This window comes from Mus musculus, chromosome 11 (genome assembly GCF_000001635.26).
Source record: "Mus musculus strain C57BL/6J chromosome 11, GRCm38.p6 C57BL/6J".
Classification (NCBI taxonomy): domain Eukaryota; kingdom Metazoa; phylum Chordata; class Mammalia; order Rodentia; family Muridae; genus Mus; species Mus musculus.
Genome location: NC_000077.6, coordinates 108576271 through 108599819, shown reverse-complemented (window position 1 = coordinate 108599819; position 23549 = coordinate 108576271). Strand labels below are relative to the sequence as shown.

At 39.8% G+C, this 23549-nt stretch overlaps 1 protein-coding gene across 10 annotated transcripts in view; it reads right to left on the bottom strand.

The window, feature by feature from the left end:
• The window catches only part of Cep112 (centrosomal protein 112), a 435401-nt gene that overhangs the window by 260796 nt on the left and 151056 nt on the right, over positions 1 to 23549 (bottom strand). For all 10 annotated transcript variants that reach the window (XM_030246412.1, NM_029606.3, NM_001373899.1 and 7 more), the window contains one exon: positions 8709 to 8816. In XM_030246412.1, the coding sequence (XP_030102272.1) occupies positions 8709 to 8816 (108 nt within the window). The remainder of the gene's footprint in view (positions 1 to 8708; positions 8817 to 23549) is intronic.

Sequence of the window (23549 nt, the reverse complement as noted above, 5' to 3'; positions counted from 1 at the left end):
AGTATTGATAAAGGGATACTTATTAGGGTGTGGGAACTCCTCCCCCAAAGGTTTTACACACAAGGATGAGGGTCTCAATAGCTGTATAGATGGAGTTCCCCCCTCCTAATCTTTTTTGACCTCAAACTTATCCCTCTGAGAGGCCACAGCAATCACAGCAGAGTTACCTGCAACAGGTAGCAGAGAGTAGTCAGATCGTCCATGAGGGTCTTGTGATCCTCTCCAACCTTCACTGGGGTGTATATGTATAAACAGTCAAGCACAGTTGAAACATACTTTTGCATGGAGGGACAGGCTCAACTCTTCAAGATGCCAGTTTTTTAGTTCTGAGAATAATTTGCACAAAATCTAAATCTTGATAAAAATAGGCACAAAAGTATTTCTTTCCTACTAAAAAAGGTTGGATCTATAGCAAGCATGAGCACCTACGTTCAACACCCAATACCCACATAAGAGCTGAGCATGGAGACACTCTTACAATCCCAACTCTGGGGAGGGAGAGTTGGGTGATCACTGGGGCTCACTGCCCAGCCAGGTTAGCCAAGTCCCAGGGCAATGAGAAACATTGAGAGCTATGTATGATCCCTATGAGTGTATGTTAATCTCCACATACACGTACCACATTAGCCACCCCTACATGCAAAAGACCAAAAGGAAGACAGTGTAGAAATACAACCTATCATCTGTGGATGACCATGAGACTCCAGGATTCAATATTTTCTATAAGAAAAAGAACCATCCATGAAATCTGTCGAACCTCAGTTCATTTTAGCTAGAAAAGTTCTGTTTCAAAATATAATATGACATGATAACTGTTCCTGGAGATTGTGGAGGGCTTGGCAGCATATCCTTTTTCCTCTCAGTCAATTGTTAATACCAAGGAAAAGAAATAAATTCTGAAGGTTCTGCTGTTCAAGATGTATTGCAAGCCAGAGGCTGGAAGCAAGTCTGTCTTTGTGACTAAGCAGAGCAGTCTCTCACACAGTTAACACTCACCACTTTCTCTCAGTGTTGATGAATGAAGCACCATGCATGCTATCTGAGTAGACAGTGCTCTACAACTGATCCCCACCCTAGATTCTCACTGAACACTTGAAAATACTTGCAAGCCCAGGGGTGATGATTAACAAAAATAGTCCTGCATATTAAAGCTTGATGAAAACAGCTATAATTTCTCTATGCCAGATATCAATGGAAACTCAGGAAGCATTTCTTCTTTTAATAATGCTCATCTCAAGTGTGAATGATAAGCATCTTAGTTAAGAATTCACCTTTATAGGTGGAGTTCAATTTTGGAATTGGACCACACCTTAACTTTATAGTTCTATTAATTTTACATCTGTCTCTCTGACATGCCCTCAGTTCTAGATAAAGTGTAGACTGCCTTAATCAAACATATCACTGCTGTTGGAGTAATATTAACTAGCATAACCATAAAGTTTGTCACTAATTGGGAAAAACAGACTCCTCCTTGACCTGCAATACTTCATAATCATCCATCATTTTAAATTGAACAATATGGGTCCAGAAACAAACAAAGAATAAAATCAGGGCTGGAGCGATAGTTCCGTTGGTAAAGTGTTTGCTTGTGCAAGCATGAGCACCTGAGTCCCACTCTTAGAACATGTAAACAAAAGCCAGATGCTGTGTCACAAGTCTAGTAATTCTAGGGTATAGGACAGAGACAGGTGGATCCAGTGTTCACTGGCTAGTCAGGCAGGGCTAATAAGTGAGCTGCAGAACAGTGAGAGACCCTATATTAAAGGAGGAACAACACCCGAGATTGAATTCTGACTTTCACATGTGTACACACAGTGCACACATGTGCACACACATATGTGCATGTGTCTACACACACACAAACAGAAGTAGATGGAACAATGTTACTTCAATTTTCTCAGCATCAAACTGATGTGTCCATCTGTGAAGTCTGTGCCCATCTATAGTTTGAGTGGTGGCTAGGGCAGATCTGCTGCTGCCTAATCACTGGTTCCACCCACTCTCTGACAATATAAAAATGTCACTCTCACAAGTGAGCCCTCACTGTCAGCACATCATTTTTTCACTCTTTTGGATCACTCTCACTTCTAAGTATGTTTGGAATCTATTTCATTTTTGAAGTCTTTCCCTTCACCCTAGAAGACCTGTAGTTATCACCTCATTTCTCTGTCCTCCTTGTGTTCTCCCAAAGGACTGCTCGTACTCTGTTCTCTCTCCCCCCATACTATCCAGGCTTTGCTCCCATATTCAACTAGAACTGGACTACTTGGCTAAAGATCTGCTTGACAAATTTAATAGGTCTCAGTTTCTACCTAATGGCCCTCTTGGCAAGGCCTGAAACAAAAGGCTACTCACATCTCCCTTCCTTGAGGAAACCCTTGAGTGAACCTTATACAACCACACCCTAGTTCTTTTACTTCACAGGCTGCTCCTTCTAAGTCCCTTCTGTTGCTGTGTCTACCCCTTTCTCACCTCTATTTTCATGATCTTGGGTTCAACCTTGGGGCTTCCTGTCTGTATACTCCTATTTCAGCATCTGGCACAACGGTTCCTCCAGTTGCTCAGTAGGAACAATCTTGTTCCATCTACATTCCACAAGCACTGAGAAACCCTGCTGTCCTGGATCCCCATGACCACTTGTCATTGCCTCCCATTTCCACCACAGTCCCAGCAATGGTGGTTATGTTGGCTAGTTACTATGTTAACTTGATTCAAGCTAGAGTCATTCAGGAAGAAAACATCAGTTGATAAAATGTTCCTATCAGATTAAGCTATAGGACATTTTCTTGGTTAGCAAGACCCAGTCTCTTGTAGGTGGTGTTACACCTTAGTAGGAGGTATAAGAAAGCAGGCTGAGCAAGCCATGAGAGGCAAGCCAGAAAGCAGCGCCCTCTACAGCCTCTGCATCAGTTCCTGTTCTGGGTTTCTGTTCTGTTTGACTTCTTGTCTTACCTTTCCTTAATGATAGACTATGGTGTAGAACTCTAAGCTGAAACAAATCCTTTCCTCCTCAGGCTGTTTTTGGTCATGGTGTTTAATCACAGCAATAGAATCCCTAAGAGAGCAGCCTCTCTCTCTCTTCTCTCTCTCTCTCTCTCTCTCTCTCTCTGTCTCTGTCTCTCTCTCTCTCTCTGTCTCTGTCTCTCTCTCTGTCTCTCTCTCTCTTGATATTTTCTTTATTTACATTTCAAATGCTATCCCCTTTCCTAGTTTCCCCTCCAGCCCCCCTCTCCCCCTGCTCCCCAACCCACCTACTCCCATTTTTGGTCCTGGCATTCCCCTATACTTAGGCATAGAACCTTCACAGGACCTAGGGCCTCTCCTCCCATTGATGACCGACTAGGCCATCCTCTACTACATATACTGCTAGAACCACAAGTTCCACCATGTGTTTTCTTTGATTGGTGGTTTAGTTCCAAGGAGCTCTGGGAGTACTGGTTAGTTCATATTGATGTTCCTCCTATGGGGCTTCAGACCCCTTCAGCTCCCTGGGTATTTCTCTGGCTCCTTCATTGGGGACCTTGTGCTCCATCCAATGGATGATTGTGAGCATCCACTTCTGAATTTACCAGGCACTGGAGAATGGTCTCTTACCAGACTACCACTACCGTGTCCAAATGTCCTTCTCTGCTTCTTTTTCTTCCTCCACTCCAGGGGCCACAAAAATACTTGGAAAACAAACAAACAAACCACAGACAGCAGATCTTGCTCAAATGTTCCCATAGTTTCTCATTGTACTTGGAATGAAATCTAAGCTCCATACAGTTTATTGTAGCACTGGGCAGGACAGACCTTCTGACTTCACTGCTGCAGAGCCTTTTCCAGCTCACTCCACTGCAGCCAGAGCAACCTGCTCCAGCCTCAGAAAGCTCTGGTAACTGCCTAGAATAGGATTCCCTCCCCTCAGGCTGTGCAGTGAGCTCTTCCTTCACTTCCCTCAGGGAGAAGGTCAAGTGTCAGTTCATTATAGTCCTCTGCTGCCAACCTACCTAACAGTAACTCCATGTAAAACACCCCTTCTCTCACAGTCAAGATCCAGCTTATGGACTGTGAAAACAATGGTCATTGCCTCGTTTTAACACAATACAATTTCAAATCAAAAAATTCTTCACTGCCATATCCTAATCCTTTGAAACAATGATTAATGAAAGCATTTTCTCTATAAACAGGAATTAATAAGTGAGAAACCACTGATTCCAGTTCATATTTTAATCTAATAAGACAATGCAAAGAGTTATTATCCCAGGAGAAATGTTAAATGAAGTACCTTTAAAATGAAACAAATATATTCCATACTCTGGACACTGCCCTCACCCTTACCCCCCTAATTCACATTCTTTTTATCATTCTCTAATCTAGGTGGGAAAACCTCAGCTGCTCCCTACCCATTAACAACACACAATAAAAGAAAGACAGTATGCTTTGCATTTCTAAAGCCTGTGTCCCCAAACCCACACACCTGGCTTGTCCACACGCCCAAGGCCCAGTAGCCTCAACTACTTAGATCTTTGACTTTGAAAACTTAATGGCTAGAAATAGTTCTTATCCTTCAGCCTGTAGGAACAATATGTTCTAGAAGAAAAACTATTCATTATAGATTGTAGGTCGGGGATATAGCTCAGCAGTGGAGAACTTGCTTAGCATACATGAAGCCCTGGGTTCCATCCCAGCACTGGAAATAAAAAAAAAAATTCAAATATAAAAGAAAAGCTAAGCAATTTTTTTCTTTTCCAAAAGGAATAAAGTGGATAGAATACAAAGAGAAAAATAGCAACACACTACACAGAAGGCACAGTAAATTACACACAGCTAGAATTTAAAAAATCATATGAAAGTACATTTTGATAAGATTTTAGGGAGATTCACAAATTCTTCATCACTAACCACATATGGAGCCTCAATAATGAAGAAACGTTTTTCTCCTAATTTTACATCATTCTGGCAACCACCAGAGCAATCAAGTTAAATGAACATTTCTGCCCCTGTAATTCTCTAGTCTTAATAAACATTATTGTCCTCTCTCAAAAAGACATGCTGCCAGTGACAAAACACCATAAATATGTTCATGTGTCAACATCCATGCCACCCCTTCCTCTCCACTTACAGAAAGGCCCCTGTCCCTCTGCTTCAGCAAGCAACTCAACCTGTGACGAGGCCCCACCTACACTTTCTACAACCAAAGGCCACTGGCTAAATGACTGGATCACAATCTCTCTGTCTCTCTCTCTCTCTGTCTCTTTGTCTCTGTCCCCTGTCTCTCTCTCTCTCTCTCTCTCTTTCTCTCTCTCTCTCTTTCTCTCTCTCTCTCTTTCTCTCTCTCTCTCTCTCTCTCTCTCTCTGCTCCCTCACTCCTTCTATTCCGTGTAGATTAAACAGCCCCACTCCATGCCCCAACTTGTCTAACTGGAAACTTCCCCTTTGCATGTCTTGCAGAATGGCCAGCTTGTCTCTGCCACTGTGTTTGTCGCCAAGAAGCTTTGGTTCACATCATTCAAATCATGACCTTGCTAGGGGATGGCCCCATGTTTGCTTCTCACAGTCACTAACAATAAACACTTATTCTTCCTGAAAACTGTGACTACTTGTTTATCTACTGAACAACATTTCTCTTTAAAGGCTTTATAGTATAAAGGGAAGATATAAAATAGAAGATTAAAGAGTGGTAAGATAGAATTGCCAAAAACACATTTCCATGATTCAGGAAATCCTAGCATGCCTAGCTGACTGTTTGTTTCCAACATGAATGAAGTCTGTGAAAAAACAATTAGAATTGTCTTTCTGTTCCAATGGCTTAGGCAGGAAAGGAGCAGGAAATCCCAATGCAAGCTTGGGCTTTGCAGGATATTTGTGAGCATTTATCCCACGTGTTTGATGTTTCTCCTTCCACATCTGTACACTTTGTGCCTGCATTTGGCCCAAGATAATGTTCTTTGCTTTTCTAAAATCATTATATCTCCCAGTAAGATGTTTTCCATAATGGGAGGAGCTCAAAAACCAAGCGCAGAGAAGGAAACTGAGGCCCAAAGGCAGAATGTTCTCACTTCCTCTAATGTCAGTTCCTTCCTTATGAAATGTAAGGACTGACTGGGGAAGCGCTCTGAACGTTGCCACTGAAGAACCTCCCAGCAGCAGCACTGATGACTAGTGACCCCCAGGGACTGAAGCCACAGTCAGAAGTAGACTGCAGACCAAAGCTTCTTTACAATGTTCAATTTCGTGTTAGAAAGTAGTGAGAGCTTTGCATTTTTACAAGGCAGAAAGTCTATGTTTGTTTTAACAGGAATATCACCTCAATAGTAAAGCCCTATGCTTTCTGTTAAAATAATCATACTCCAATACTCCAGGAAGTAGGTAAGGAGCCTCACATACCATATGTGTTCACCACACCAGGGGTCACCCTGCCCCAGTGAGAGAAGAAAGGGCTTGGGGACAGATGCTAGAGCCACAGTGTAGTATTTACCCTTGGTGAAAAGAATGACAAGATAGTAGGGAACCTGTCACTCTTTGATCTGAAAGGTGACTGGAAAAGTAGGTGGCAGTGTTGTATGAGAAAACCTGGTAAGGCAGATCTGTAAGTCTGGAGTTCATCATGGCACCAGCAAGCTCTCAAAATGTGATATAAATGTTCTGTGTTTTCTATAGATTATTAACATTGCTGTTTTTAATATCCATGCAATGGGCATGCAGATTTGTTAATTCCAAGTCCAGTGGGATACCTAGAGCATGATGGGAAAATATTCAGTCATTATACTTCTAACCTACAAGGCTGTGTTCACTCAATAGAAGTGCGTAGTTTTACAAAAATTTTTTGCTGAATTTATATATCTAATTACATGATGTGGATACATATCCTTTAATTTTACACAAATAAGATAAAATGTAGTTTATTCCTCTTATCAATGTAGCATATAAATCTGCATATTTTGACACAGTACTGCATCAGATAGATTTAGTGTTATTTATTTTCTCTTCAACTTTCTATTACTCCAAATAATTTTGCACACACATACACACACACAATCACATAAGTAAGCAAGCAAGTGCACATGCGCACATGTACACATGCACACACACATGCCTTTTGGACACTGTGTAAATACTTTGTAGGGAAGGTTCTTCTCCTCCTCGCTCCTACTTAATCAAGTCCACTTATCTCACTGTTCTTACTTCTCTAGTACACAATTTAGCCTGGCACTCTGAGCAGGTTATCTCACAACTAGGATTATAATACATTAATAATTACTATATTATGTTAATATTATACTAATATAAATATATATTAAGAACAGAGTTGTAAGAGACAATTTTTCAATAAAGAACAGATTTTAGGTACAAAATTATCTGCCAAATTTTAGAGAAATAGCAACAACAACAAATGATATAGGCTAAAAAGATGTAAAATCTGCTAACAAGCCTTGCCCACAGCTTAGATCTCAAAGGTGGGCATGAGTTGCCTGCTCACAACACAAGTGGGACTCAGATTCTAAACAAGAAAGCCTCACGCACGTGCACTGGCTTTTAAGCATATGCGGTGATACAAGCCCCATGGAGGTTAACCTAGGCATTTATTTTTATGAATATATTAAGATTAAAACAGCAACCCTCAGGACACGGAGCAGATCAGGCTTGGGGTGTTTTGTTGTTGTTGTTGCTTTTTTTTCCTGAATTCAAGTAGACCACTAATTCCTATCAATTAGTAGAGTAAACAAAATCCAATGATCATAAGGGATTAATTAGTTTTGATATAGTACCAGATTAATGGAGCTTAAAGTAGAATTTTAAAAATAATGCTTATTTTAAGATTTCAAAGATTCAAATATCTTTAGAAATAAATTTAGTAACCTGAATTACAAATCCAGTTAATGCTTTTCCAGATGTTAAGGACAAGCAAATTAGATAAATAAAAAATTAATAGTAGTTTAAATATTCTAAGAGACTTTTAAAAAGATAAGAACATTTGATTTTTAAAGTCTAAAATCCTTCCACCATAGCTTGTGTCTAACTCCCCTGCTCCCACAGCTAGGAACCTTCCTCCAATGTTTTGTCTAGCCTGGGCTTACTGTCACTTGCCCCCCCAGCTCACTCTCTTTATGGGTTCTTGTAACTTTCTAGTTTCCCTGCTTAGAATGCTGTGCCTCAGAGGCCTCTTGGCAGCTCCCTCCTGGTGCTCCAGAGACCTCCCAGCAGAGGTCCGAATGATCCATCTATCCGTGCTGAGGACCAGACTCCTGCCTGCCTATGGGCAGTTCTTAGCATATTTCTCTTCTCCTCTTGACTCACTTTCCAGTCACTTCAACTTTTACTCACCTGTTGACTGTGTACCAAAATCTACAGTGCATCAGCAAGGGAGCCTTGCCTCCTTGACTAGCAATGCCCAGTGATGCTAGCAGAGACTTGCACACAGCAGTTCCATTTCTATCCTGTAATCTTTGAGTAAATTCTAAATTCTAAGATAGAGGGATAGAGGGAGCCAGGAATGACAATAAAGTTTTCAATTAAATGTTCAGAATAACACCATCGAGATAACCTTCAGAAGAATATTAAAGCTCTTCTGTCTGGGTTTCAATACAATGTATTATTTTAAATACTTCAAATATATTAATGGTTATGTTTATATTTTATGGAGATTTCTGTGATAGAGAGATGATTAAAAGAGGAGTTATATTCCTATTAAAAATTAACCGCTATCATGAAAATGAAAGGCCAACCTGCTGTTCATATCTCTGCTTGGCGTCTTCCAGCTGCCACAGAAACTCCTTGGACTGCTTCTCACGGAGAGACTTGGATCTCGTTAGGTCTGCTTCCACTTTTTCCATCTGTGAAAGTTAAAAATAAAAATTTTAAAAACTTGTATTTCATAGTTTAAATTTTGGCCACCTCTTAAAATCTCAAACTTTAAACAATCAGTGATAAAAGCAAGGCTGCTAAGAGAATGGAACAGGTGACCATTTTAGTATACTTTGATAATTTCAAAAAGGGATGAAAATTGCTATACATCTGAATATGTTCTAATGTCATAACTACAATAAAACACACATTAAGGAAATAAGAGAAAAAAGTCTATGTAATCACCACAAGAGTTTAAAGAAAAGCATTAAACAAAGTCAATGCCTTTTTCTTTCCTTAAGAGGATCTTAAGAAATGTGATTTTTCCACATTTAGCCTAAGCTGGCCTGGAAATCCAGGTGCCTGCTTCAGACTCCCATTGCTGAGATGACAGGAGTGTGCCCGCAACAGTAGCTGAAAGTCAACATTTTTATCATTAGAAATTCTTGACAAATTCAACAGAGAGAGACTGCACCTCAACACAATAATAAGGTTAGTGCCCAAACTAGCATCACACTCAACTGTGAACAGCTGACAGGTCTCTAACTGAAGGCACTAGACAAGGATGGCTGCTTCCACCCTTTTCTCCACAGCTATGGAAGTCCTGGTCAGAGCAAGGGCATGCTGAGAGAAAGAAAGAGTGCACCAGGAACAGAAATAAAATCATCTCTGATCTTACAAATAAAAGCCCCTAAAGATATCACTAAAAACTGTCAGAACTAACTAATTCAATAAAGTTGTCAAATACAGAGCAGCAGTTTAACACGAGGAATGTTGATATATGCCACCAACAAAAGAATTTAAGAACAAAAAAAAAATCCCACTCATAACAGTCTAATGAATAGTTATAATTTCAAATGAACAGCTAACGAATGTATGTATTAGAACTATAAAATGCTTAAAAAAGAAACCAATAAAAATAATTCAATACAAAGACATCCTGTGCTCTCTGTTTAGAATACTTAATACTTTTTAAATGTCCATCTCAACCAAAGCAATCCCCAGATTCAGTGGCATTCCTACCAAGTTCCACTATAGTGCTCACAGAACTGGATAATAACAATCCTAAAATTCCAAAGGACCATAAAAGCCTTCTGAAAGCCTAAGCAATCTTGAGCAGAAAGGAACAAAGCTGAAGCTATCATACTACCTGACACAAGACATACACTGAAGCTACAGTAATCAGAAGCTATCATGCTACCCGACAAGACATACACTGAAGCAACAGTAATCGGAACAGCACGGCGCTGGCAGAAAATGAGACACACTGACCACTGGGATGTGAATCTAGAAATGAACATGCATCCATAGCCAGGTGATTTTCCACACGCATGCCAAGATCACAGAAAAGGACATTTCTTCAAAAAATGGCATTTGGAAAATTGGTTATCTACCTATGAGGGTGGAATTGGATTCTTTCCCACAATATACTCAAAATTCAAAACAGAGGAAAGATGTAAACATTACACCTGGCATTGTAATACGACCAGGAGTAGACATGGGCAGTGCTTCTTGGCATTAGTTTTAGCAAAGATTCACTGGGACAGCAACAAAATGAATTGTCAACAAAACAAACAGATGTAAAGGCAAAGGTTTCTTTACAGCTACTATAACAATTCTCTGACACTGGATGGAGTATATTTCAGAAAGGGTCAACATCAGAACAGCAAGAGACAGCCATTTAAAAGCGGGCAAAGGGGCTTGCAGATGTATCTCAAAGGAGACATACAAATGGCCAACAGATCCATGAAAAACTGTTCAATATCCTCAATGATCAGGTAAACGCAAATTAAAACCACAATTAGCATCTTATACCTGTCAGAATGATTATTACTTAAAAGATAAAGACAGTGATGAGGAGGAAGCAGAATAAAAGGAATTTCTGGTACTGTTGGCAGGATGTAATAAGCACAGTAACTGTAGAAAACTATGGAGCTTTCTAAACAACTGAAAGCAGAGCTATTGTTTGATCTAGTAATTCAAATACTGTGCATATATCCATGGTAACTGAATTTGAGATGCTGAAGAGATATTTGTACTCCCATGTTTACTTTAGAGTCATCCACAGTAGCAAAAATATGAGATCTCTCCAAATGCTCACGAGCATGCACACAGGTGTGTAGTGTATAACACATGCAAAACAGAATTCTACTCAGTCTTTGAAAAAAATAGGGCACCTGGCATTTGCAACAACACAGGAGGGGGTAACATGTTAAATGAAATAAGCAAGTTCAGGAAGACAGAATGCATGTCCTCACCTATGTATAAAATCTGACAAAGTCAAGCTCATGGGACAGAAAGGACAGTGGTAGTTACCAGAGACCATGGGGAGGGGAAAGCATTAGGCCATGTTGTCCAGGACAAAGCTTCAGTGACAAAAGAGGACTGAGGTCTAGTGATCTGCACACTAGGAGGGACTGCAGGCCACAGCACAGACTCACAATCATCAAGCACTCCGCAGAGAAGGGAGGTGACAAGGATTATAACTCTCCTGCTGCAGCAAACTGCATGACAGAAAGATGTGAAATGACATGCCATAAACACATGACTGTGGCTTGTGAACTGAAGAAATAAGGAAATTGCCATATTTTGAGACTAAAAGCTTTCTTATGAGTGAGTGAAAGAATAAAGAAAGTAAAGGAACAAGGAAGGCGAGAGAGCAGACAGGCACAGACCTAATTTGATTACTAGCTTTCAGACAAACATTACATGACACAGATTCTTGCTTCTTATTACTTCAGTACAGATAGAATATTAAAAGTAAATAAATTTTAAAACTGAAAATATGTAAAGTTGTAAAATAAAAATTAGCACTTTATGTAAGCAATATTGTCTGTAATCAGAATAGAAAACAATTAGACACACAAAAAGACTTTTAAAAATACAAATGTTAAGAAATTCTTAGGCAAATAGATGAAACTAGAAAATATACTGAGTGAGGTAACCCAATCACAAAAGAATGCACATGGCACTCACTGATGAGTGGATAGTAGGCCAAAAGCTCAGAATACCCAAGATACAATTCAAAGACCACATGACGCTCAAGAAGGAAGACCAAAGTGTGGATGCTTCAGTCCTTCTAGAAGGGGGAACAAAATATTCACGGGAGAAAATGCAGAGACAAAGTGTGGAACAGAGACTGAAGAAAAGGCCATCTAGAGATTGTACCATCTGAGGATCCATCCCTTATACAGACACCAAACCCAGACACTATTGTGGATGTCAAGAAGTGTTCGCTGACAGGAGCCTGTTATAGCTATCTCCTGAGAGGCTCTGCCAGAGCCTGACAAATATAGAGGTGGATGCTCAAAGCCAACCATTGGACTGAGCATGGGGTCCCCAATGAAGGAGCTAGAGAAAGGGCTGAAGGAGCTGAAGGGGTTTGCAACCCCATAGGAAGAACAACTATATCAACCCACCAAACCACCAGAGCTCCCAAGGACTAAACCACAAACCAAAGAGCATACATGGAGGGATCCATGACTCTAGCTGCATATGTAGCAAAGGATGGCTTTGTTGGGCATCAATGGGAGGAGAGGCCCTTGGTCCTGTGAGGGCTCTATGCCCCAGTGTAGGGGAATGCCAGGGCAGGGACGCGGAAGTGGGTAGGTGGGTGGAGGAACACCCTCAAAGAAGGAGGGGAAAGGGGAATGGAACAGGGGGTTTCCACAAGGGGTGGGGACCGGGAAAGGGGATAACATCTGAAATGTAAATCAATAAAATATCCAATAAAAAAGAAAGAAAAACCAAAGTAAATGACAATGGCTAGTAAGTAAAAATGAAATATTTTTCACTTTAAATTAACACTGACCGAGAATGCCAAACCCCACTCCATTCCTCCTCTGCAATTTAAGCAGAATAGAAAACAAGCCGTAGAAAGCTTATCTAAAACTAGAGTTCTCAGTTGCCATAACTACAAAGGATTCTGCTTCCTCACACATCATCATTCCAAATTCCATTCACTTCAAACAAAACCAAAGGGAAACAAGAGCTCCTTTATTGTGTATCTCTGGCTTCAAGAAAAACCAAGGATGCAGTCTGGCAGCCCACCCAGGAGCAGGAGCAGGACTGCATGCATGCATGCCTTTCTGCACGCGGAAGCAAGAACTAGAAGTGGCGAAGGCCGCTGGGATCTTCCTGACAGGGTCCTCAGACTTATTCCTTGCCAAAGGAAGGGATACTTTAGAGAAAACCCAGGTGCCCAGGGCTTCAGCAGTGTACTCTGGAACTTAATTGTTTCCCAATGTAAGAAAGGTCAAGAGTAACCATCTACAGGAGGTCAAAGCTGTCAGGGTCACAGCTGCTGCGTTTCAACATTGCCCTGGCAGTTGCAAAATGATCTCTTTAGTTCTGGACATCTGGGAAGGGGAGGGCAGAAGGTGAAGGAAAGGAGAGAAGGAAAGGGGCATGACTTAGCTCAGAGTCCTCTTTTAAGCCAGAGTATGATGATCTATCCTTATTGTCAACGTTATAGGCTTGGAATCACCTAAAAGACATACTTCTGTGCATGTCTGTAATGATACTATACAGGGACTGACTGAGGAGACCCACCCTCAGTGTGGGTAAAATCATCTCCCAGGCTGGGGTCCCAGATTAAATAAACAGGAAGAAAGGGAGAACCCAAGCTGAGCACCAGCATTTCTGTTCCTCTGTACTCTGAGGACACAATATGGTCAGGTGACTTAGCTGCCTGCTGCCACACCTTCCCCACAGTGATGGACTGTGCCTCAAACTGTAAGCCAAAACAAACCCTTTCCCCTCTTGAACTTCTGGAAGCCTAAATTCCTGTCAGTAGCAACTTAATTGCCCTATTTGCATCTTATTTCTTTGAAGTGCATTAAATATTAACCACTTTCTATGACAGAAGTGTCTTTAAATGCATGACTACTGATTCCCTAAATGAGAACTGGTTCTAGGAAAAAGGAAGAATGGACAATGTATGATCACATAGCATTTTCCATCAACTACAGTTATAAAAAGTAACTGGTCTTTCTCCAGTAAAGTGCTGTGCACCATTACTTCATCAGTAATATGACATGCACAATCTAGGTTGTACAATTACAAAGTTATATAATTTAGGATAGAAATGTGCTTTATCATACTTACCAAATATTTAGAAAGGTGCTAGGAAATTGTCTTTTAACTCTTTTAAGATACATATACATAGCTAGATACACAAACATTGAAACACACAGACCCGGTCAACAGATAGGTGCAAATGCCAGCAAGTATGGCTTGGAAGAAGGCTCAGTGCTTGACATGCTTGCCCCACAAGTAGGAAGAGCAGAGTTTGTATCTTTAGAACCTCAATAATGTTGGGTGGAGGTAGTAGCCATGACTAAAGCCTCAGAATAAGTCAGAAGGTCCCCAGAGGATGCTGGTTAGCACAACTAACCATAACAGCAAGCTGCAATTTGATTGACAGAGCCTGCCTCAACCAATAAGGTGGCAGAGTCATTAAGGGTGACCTCTGATATCAACCTCAAACCTCTGCACCCATACACAGGCATTTCCACATATATGCACAAACTGTATGCATATCCATGCACACCACAAACCTACACAGGTAAAAAAGAAAAAAGTAGCAGAAAGCTAAATAAATAATTGTTTATATGCCTGGCTAAATAGAGATTAAAAACCTAAGTCCTAGACAAATCTGCTTTATTCTCCTGTAGGATTTAATCTATACAAGCCACATACAATTTATATAATTGATAATCCTGAATGGGAGATTCTAATCTAGCATGTATTTCCATATATACTTTAACATTTTGTTTAACATTTATTCAAGTCCCCCAGTAAAAATCACTTGATTGATGTGTGAAAGAGCTAGCTGTAAGGTTTCCATCACACATGGAATCCCTTAGTACTCATACAAATGGTGCTTTCTTATCTCGGAAATCTGATTCTACTTGGAAACTCTATGTAATAGAAACCATTCCTTCAACAACAGACAACCAAAAGAACATCCTGCTTGTGTCATCACTATTAGTATTCAAAAGTGTGAATTAACCCCACCCAGCAACTCAGGCTTGGCAAGTACTTCTCTTGAAATCAGGCCACGGAGATGGAATGTGAAAAAGTAACAGGATACCAGAAGCATGCACTACTTAGGGCCCTGTGTGAGCTCCCTCAGCTCAGAGAGACATGAGAAGAAGAAGGTAAGCACATGGACTCTAACAGTGGTCTGGAAGGTGTGGTGGAGTTGGAAACTGGAGCCTGGCATAGTGCAGAACAGAGATGGTCTGAGGAGTGATCCAATAGACATAGTATTTCCAAAAGCAAATCTCCAAATGCTACCTGTCACCTCTAACTATCTACATTTGATGGCTACCTCATTTTATGTATGGGTAAGGTTATTAAAATAATGGTTCCACAGTCAGACCCCACTCTATGACTGAACTGGCATGGCAAGATATGTCCATATCTCAATAGTGGCGTGTATGTTATGGGGTAGCCAAGTACTTTCTGGTCCACTCCACAGAAGGAAACTCATAGCTGTTACTGTTAATCTGGCCAAGAACCTATAGCTGGAGAGTTCAAAGGCCCCTAAGGTGAAGACTACTACTATTACCTTCCAAATATGTATCTCTATAGCAATAGATTAGTGCAGCTCTTAGTCTTCATCAGAGAAGCATCTTTGCATAGTGGGCTGCAGTTAATAAAGAGACTCATAACTGGTCAAACTTCAGAGAACGAGTGTTGGTGGATGGCTCACCTATACGTGGAAATATATGTCATACTACCTATTCACAAAGCTCAAGTAACATTGCAGAAAGAGGGTAGAAAGACTGTACAAGCCATAAGTCAGGGAAGACTACAACAATTCAGTGTCTTCTGCTGCATAAATGAGATCATAGCAGCTGTGGTTTCCTGCACAAGATAAAACCAGTCAATATTCCATCGTGGGACCTAATGAGAGTCGGTGCTGCTAGGGAAGAGAACACCTGTTTCCTTTATATGCAGTCTCTGTGAGCTGATGATGTTCCAGTGGATGGCCTTACCCTTAATCTATGGGCACTCAGCATTAACTGAATGCAGAGTGTTGTGAAGAAGAGGGGGAGTGAGACATGGGGACAAAGAAATAATGAAATTGGGAGGGTGATGTGAAGGGGAGGATCCAGAAAAAACATGAGGGTTAGAATGGGAGGTGAGTATGATGGAAATGCACTGTGTGAATGTATAATTTAGACATGTACTTCCTCTCAAAATATAAAATGTCAGATGACAAAATAATAATGTGCATATATACATACAAGTAACACTGAATAGATGGAAAAATATATATTCATATATATATTCACGTATATATATGAATGTGCACACACATATGTAACAACAATTAATTAAAAAGAGGGTCATGAAACTAATGAAAAAAGAAGGCAAGCAGGGTTCTGTGAGGGGATTTGGAAAGAAGGAAGGGAAGGGAAAAGTGATGCAATTATAACCTTAAAAATGAAATAATTAAGTTATAATAACTATAATGGTTCCTGAGATTACACTATTGTCAGGGCTGTCAGTTCTGCTATATATTTTGCCAAGCTGCTATTACCTTATTACCCAAACAAAGTAAAGACACATACATACATACATACATACATACATACATACATACATACACACAGACACATTACAAATAAATAAAAAGTTAATCTCTCTGCTGAATAACAATGCAAAATTTCTCAAATTTAATTATCATATTTAAAAAGTCATTCACAATTGATTAATTTAGGTTTAATCATAAAGATGGTTCAGTATATGTAAATTAGCAGAATCAAAGAGAAAAAATCTCATGATCATCTTAATTTCTAAAAAAATCATCATACATCTATTCATATTAGAAGTCCTGAAGAAATTAATAAGAGACACATGTCTCATGATAATAAGGGTTATATACAACAAACCTGTAGGTAATATTATACCAAACAGGTAAAAGCAAAGTATTTCTGATGAAACCAGGTCTAGAACGATGGTGTCCACTTCCCCAACTGTTATTCAGCGCAATCCTAGAGGTCTTGAATACTAACAACAAGAACAAAGTTCATCTATACCTGTCATACACAGAGAAGACCATAAAGATGCACCATAAATGTCGCAGCACTGATACACTTTTGGCAAAGCAGCAGCGGTATCCAATATCAAAAAATAAAAACCAGTAATTTTCCATCCCCTCCAAATGAGCTCTCCAAGAGAGAAATCAGGAAAACAATCTCACAACAGTCTCACAACAGCTTAAAAATAAATAAAATACTGGCAAGTAAATCTAAGAAGTGAAAGATATCTACAATGAAAATTGCTTTAAATCGGGTCAAAATATCCTCCTATTTTCTTTGTTTTGCCTTGACCCTGAATTATTTTTAAAAGTCTATTGTTTAATTTTCAAATATGTGGGTGTTTCCCCGATTTGTTTTGTCATTTATTTCTAAGTTACAATAATGAGACTGAAATCCCCACTGAGCATCATTGGATTCCTCTCCCACTGAGTGAGGCTGCTCTTGTGGCCAAGCAAATTGCCTGGTCTGGGATGTTCCATGAGGACCTGCAGTCACTGGGTGTGGGTGACTAAAATCACCAAGTCTCAAATTCACCCAAGTGGCACAATCAAAAACAATTTGGCATGATAGAAAACTTTCCAACTTATACAAAATAAAATTTTTCCCAAAGAATGAGACAAGACCCCTGGCTCTGAAATGCATTAAGTTGTTGTGAGATTTAAAGAAGCCTCAACATGGTCTGAAGCAATCTAACAGAATTCAGTGATTAAAAGGCATTCAGTGTAGTCTTTTCTGGTTTTATATTTTTTCATCCACAGGTTTTGGGACATCCATTTGTTGAGAATTATCAATAACCCAATCCTTTTGATTGCTCTAAATATTATTTATCAGCTCCTGATAATCCTTTTATTTGTTGAGTAGTATTTGAATTATTGAAGTTTGGGACATATGTGAAGAAAGTTGTTGTCAATATTTGTCCATAAGTTCTTGTCTATACCTGTTTTTACTTCTCATCATTAAATTCAAGAACCCCTGACATACAATATATTTAGCTGTTTAATTAACTGGCAATCTTCTAAAACAACAACACTACTTTACATGTTTCCTAACAACATATAAGAGCTCCACTGTATCACACTTCTCATCTGCTCATCTTTATTATTCTAGCCAATCAAATATCTCATTAGCGAGATTATCTGGCATCTTTCCCCCTGCTTACTTAATGTCATTAGTATATCTTCTTTGAGGCATCTCTATGATTCTTTGCCTATTTTTGATTGGGATATTTGTCTTTTTATTGAGTTGTATTGATATCTTTCATATTTTATCCTCAAATTCTTTTAAATGTAGAAATTAAAACATCTTCCCCATTCCCCAGCCTTTCTTTTTGTTGTAATTTATTGGAGTCTTTAGAGAGCAAACCCCTTTCATTTTGGTGAAGTCAATGTGGGAGTTTCAGTTCAAATTGAATTTCCAGTTTCATTACATTGTGGTAAATAACATGTCTTTTTTGATATGTCAAGTTTTAGAAATAAATGAAGTTTTGTATATTGTCTACTAAATTTCATAACTGATTTACAAGAATAAAAATTTAATGTGTTGTCTCTACATAGTAGAAAGTAGAAAATTCATCTGGTTCATCTCAAGTAGCAAGAAAAAAATGTGAAAGTTCATGATGACTGTGACCTCTCTGTGTGTCCCTAACACCTTTCCAAACGAGGAGACTGAAGCAGTCCTGCCTTTGACACACAAACACAAGCCTTTTTGTCCAGTTTTCTGAATTGTATTCATTCTAATTTGTATGATGCTTCATTACAGTTCTCCTTTATTTTCCCTGAAAATAGTGGAACATTTTCATCATCCTTTTAACAAAAATTTTTGGATAATTTTATTCCAGTTGTGTCTTTTGTAAAAACATATTGTAGATTTCGGTCTGTTAATAGGACCCATTAAATTTACAGAAGCATTTCACCCGGCAGTGTTTACAAGTGCAGGAGTGTACTACTCTGCTGTCATCTGGATACTGCACTGCCCTCTGCTCCCATTCTTTGGCAATATTCCCTCTCAGGTTCTGCAATTACCTTCTCAAGATATTTATAAAATGTGCATCTAGATAATTAAGGGTTTAGTGCCTATATGTTGTTGAAACCATAAACCGGCTTAAACCAGTATTGTACCTAAACAAAGTTTGGTGCAAAGGAACTCCCATCTACAGTGTCAGTTGTACAAGCAGGTTCTAAACTAACCTGAGACTATAGGCCATCTATAAGCAGCAGAGTAGAAGTGAGTCACCAGAGTGACCTTAGCCAATCACAGGCTGAAGGCTGCCATGTAATACCCAAAGAAGGCAGCAGGCAAAATGGTAAAGTGTGGAAATGGCTGTTTGTCACTCCTGTCTCTTTGGTTATGAAAGCTACTCACTCACCACAGTATGAGAATGGGGTGCTGTGGATTATGAACCAATGTTACCCCACTATGGTACCTGGTTCTATAAACTTAAGATAAAAAAAAAAAAAAAACGACCCTCCACAATCAAGTAAACTTTACAAAGCCGAATTGGTCTTCATTGTTTTGCTTGTTTGTTTTTCTCTACTTAAAATTTTAAAACATTGACACCCAATAAAACCATTACAACAAAAAGAGAACATAAATTTTAATCAAGTTTTTTTTAAACCATATCGTGTGTGTGTGTGTGTGTGTGTGTGTGTGTGTGTGTGTGTGTGTGTGTGCATGCTGGGAGGGGTATGCATGGAGGTCAGAGGGTAGCTTTGTGGTGCTCTCCTTCCACCTTTCTAGAAATCAAAATCAGCTATCTCACCAGCCTGATCCCTTCTCCCCTGCCCTTCCCCCCTCCTCTCCTCTCCTCTCCTCTCCCCTCCCTCCCTCCTCCCCCTCATCTACCCTCTCTCTTTTTCTGTCAGAGTCTCTCTATGTAGCCCTGGCTATTCTGGAACTCACTGCATAGATTAAGCTGGCCTCATCATCAGAGATTCACCTGCCTCTGCCTCCGGAGTGCTAGGTTTAAAGCTATGTACCACTATACCAGGCTTCAGGTTTCCAGATTAGTGTAAGCCATGTTTCCTTGGTTTCAAATCTTATGAGTTTCACATATTAGTGACAAAGAGCCTTATACACTTTGCTCTTCTCAGTATCCACAATTGCTTCCCCACTGCTATGCTGATACCCAAACTCACAGTCTCAACCAGGCTACCCAGTGTGGGACCAGTAGGCTATTTCTCCTAGTCCTATGACTCTGTCTATTAACCCTTGTTAGTTTAATTGGAATTTGCATTTTAATTTGTTAATGGGAAGAATGTATGTGTCCACATCCATCTGTATCGTGCGCACGAGTGGGTGTGTGCACAAGCAAGTAGAAAATAGACAAGGAGATCAGGTATCTTTCTAAGTCATGTCCCGCCTACAGGTTTTATCTTATTGTATGCATGTGGATGTTTTACCTGCGTTTATGTCTATACCCCACATATATATATATATTGTCCTCCAGGGCCAGAATAGGGTGTTGAATGCTCTAGAACTGGAATTAGAGTTGACTGTGAAATGCCGTGTGGGAGATGGGAATTGAACCAGGCCCCAATGCTCTTATTGGTTAAGACATCTCTCAACCCCAACTCCACACTATTTTTTGAGACAGGGTCTCTCACTGAACCTAGAGTCCACCAGTTCAACTAGCTAGACTGGCCAGCAAGCTCTGGAGATTTAATATCTCTGTCTCTTCCCCATTCCTGGCCCCTGGACAGGAAACACAGAAACGTGTGGCTGAATGGCTTCTACACGGTTGTCAGGGGTCGAGATGGAGGGAGGGATTCATGCTGCTGTGGCAAGCACTGCACAAACTGCGTCATTTCTCAGCCTTTTCAAGTTTAAATTTGTATTTTATAACATATATGTATGCTATAAAATTATATATATATATACACACACACACACACACACACCCCTACACACCTTCTTTTGGGAATTTCATTCACTTCATATTCTTTTTTTTTCAATTTTTTTATTAGATATTTTCTTCACTTACATTTCAAATGCTATCCCAAAAGTCCCCTATGCCCCCCTGCCCTGCTCCACTACCTACCCACTCCCACTTCTTGGCCCTGGTGTACCCCTATACTAGGGCATATAAAGTTTGCAAGACCAAGTGGCCTCTCTTTCAATGATGGCCGACTAGGCCATTCTCTCCTACATATGCAGCTAGAGACACGAGCTCTTGGGGGTACTGGTTAGTTCATATTGTTGTTCCACCCATCGGGTTGCAGATCCCTTTAGCTCCTTGGTTACTTTCTCTAGCTCCTCCATTGGGGGCCCTGTGATCCATCCAATAGCTGACTGTGAGCATCCACTCCAGTGTTTGCTAGGCACCAGCATAGTCTCACAAGAGACAGCTATATCAGAGTCCTTTCAGCAAAATCTTGCTGGTAAATGCAATATTGTCTGTGTTTGGTGGCTGATTATGGGATGGATCCCGGGTGGGGCAGTCTCAGGGTGGTCCATCCTTTCATCTCAGCTCCAAACTTTGTCTCTGTAACTCTTTCCATGGGTATTTTGTTCCCCATTCTAAGGAGGGTCGAATTATACACACTTTGGTCTTCCTTCTTTTTTAGTTTCATGTGTTTTGCAAATTGTATCTTGGGTATTCTAAGTTCCTCAGCTAATATCCACTTATCAGTGAGTACATATCATGTGAATTCTTTTGTGATTGGGTTACCTCACTCAGGATATCCTCCAGATCGATCCATTTGCCTAAGAATTTCATAAATTCATTGTTTTTAATAGCTGAGTAGTACTTCATTGTGTAAATATACCACATTTTCTGTATCCATTCCTCTGTTGAGGGGCATCTGGGTTCTTTCCAGCTTCTGGCTATTATAAATAAGGCTGCTATGAACATAGTGGAGCATGTGTCCGTATTAACAGTTCGAACATCTTCTGGATATATGCCCAGGAGAAGTATTGCTGGATCCTCCGGTAGTACTATGTCCAATTTTCTGAGGAACCGCCAGACTGATTTCCAGAGTGGTTGTACAACCTTGCAATCCCACCAGCAACGGAGGAGTGTACCTCTTTCTCCACATCCTCGCCAGCATCTGCTGTCACCTGAATTATTCATCTTAGCCATTCTGACTGGAGTGAGGTGGAATCTCAGGGTTGTTTTGATTTGCATTTCCCTGATGATTAAGGATGTTGAAAGTTTTTTCAGGTGCTTCTCAGCTATTCGGCATCCCTCAGTTGAAAATTCTTGTTTATCTCTGTGCCCCATTTAAAAATGGGCTTATTTGATTTTCTGGAGTCCAGTTTCTTGAGTTCTTTGTATATATTGGAAATTAGTCCCCTATCTGATTTAGGATTGGTAAAAATCCTTTCCCAATCTGTTGGTGGACTTTTTGTCTTATTGACAATGTCTTTTGCCTTGCAGAAGCTTTGCAATTTTATGAGGTCCCATTTGTCAATTCTTGATCTTACAGCACAAGCCATTGCTGTTCTGTGCAGGAATTTTTCCCATGTGCCCATATCTTTGAGGCTTTTCCCCACTTTCTCCTCTATAAATTTCAGTGTCTCTGGTTTTATGTGGAGTTCCTTGATCCACTTAGACTTGAGCTTTCTACAAGGAGATAAGAATGGATCAATTTGCATTCTTCTACATGATTACCACAGTTGTGCCAGCACCATTTGTTGAAAATGCTGTCTTTTTTCCACTGGATGGTTTTAGCTCCTTTGCAAAGATAAAGTGACAATGGGTTTGTGGGTTCATTTCCGGGTCTTCAATTCTATTCCATTGATCTACCTGTCTTTTGCTGTACCATTACCATGTAGTTTTTATCACAATTGCTCTGTAGTACAGCTTGAGGTTAGGCATAGTGATTCCACCAGAGGTTCTTTTATTGTTAATAGTTTTTGTTATCCTAGATGTTTTATTATTCCAGATGAATTTGCAAATTGTCCTTTCTAACTCTCTGAAGAATTGAGCTGGAATTTTGATGGGAATCGCATTGAATCTGTAGATTGCTTTTGGCAGGATAGCCATTTTTACTATATTAATCCTACCAATCCATGAGCATGGGAGATCTTTCCATCTTCTAAGATCTTCAATTTCTTTCTTCAGAGACTTAAGTTCTTATCATACAGATCTTTCACTTCCTTAGTTAGAGTCATACTAAGGTATTTTATAATATTTGTGACTATTGTGAAGGGTGTTGTTTTCCTAATTTCTTTCTCAGCCTGTTTATCCTTTATGTAGAGAAAGGCCATTGATTTGAGTTAATTTTATATCCAGCTACTTCACTGAAGCTGTTTATCAGGCTTAGGAGGTCTCTGGTAGAATTAATGGGGTCACTTATATATACTATCATATTATCTGCAAATAGTAATATCTTGACTTCTTCCTTTCCAATTTGTATCCCCTTGATCTCCTTTTTTTCTCTAATTGCTCTGGCTAGGACATGAATTACTATGTTGAGTAGGTAGGGAGAAAGTGGGCAGCCTTGTCTATACCCTGATTTTAGTGAGATTGCTTAAAGTTTCTCTCCATTTAGTTTGATGTTGGCTACTGGTTTGCTCTAGATTGCTTTTATTATGTTTAGGTATGGGCCTTGAATTCCTGAACTTTCCAAGTCTTTTATCATGAAGGGGTGTTAGATTTTGTCAAACACTTTCTTAGCATCTAACGAGATGATCATGTGGTTTTTGTCTTTGCATTTGTTTATATAATGG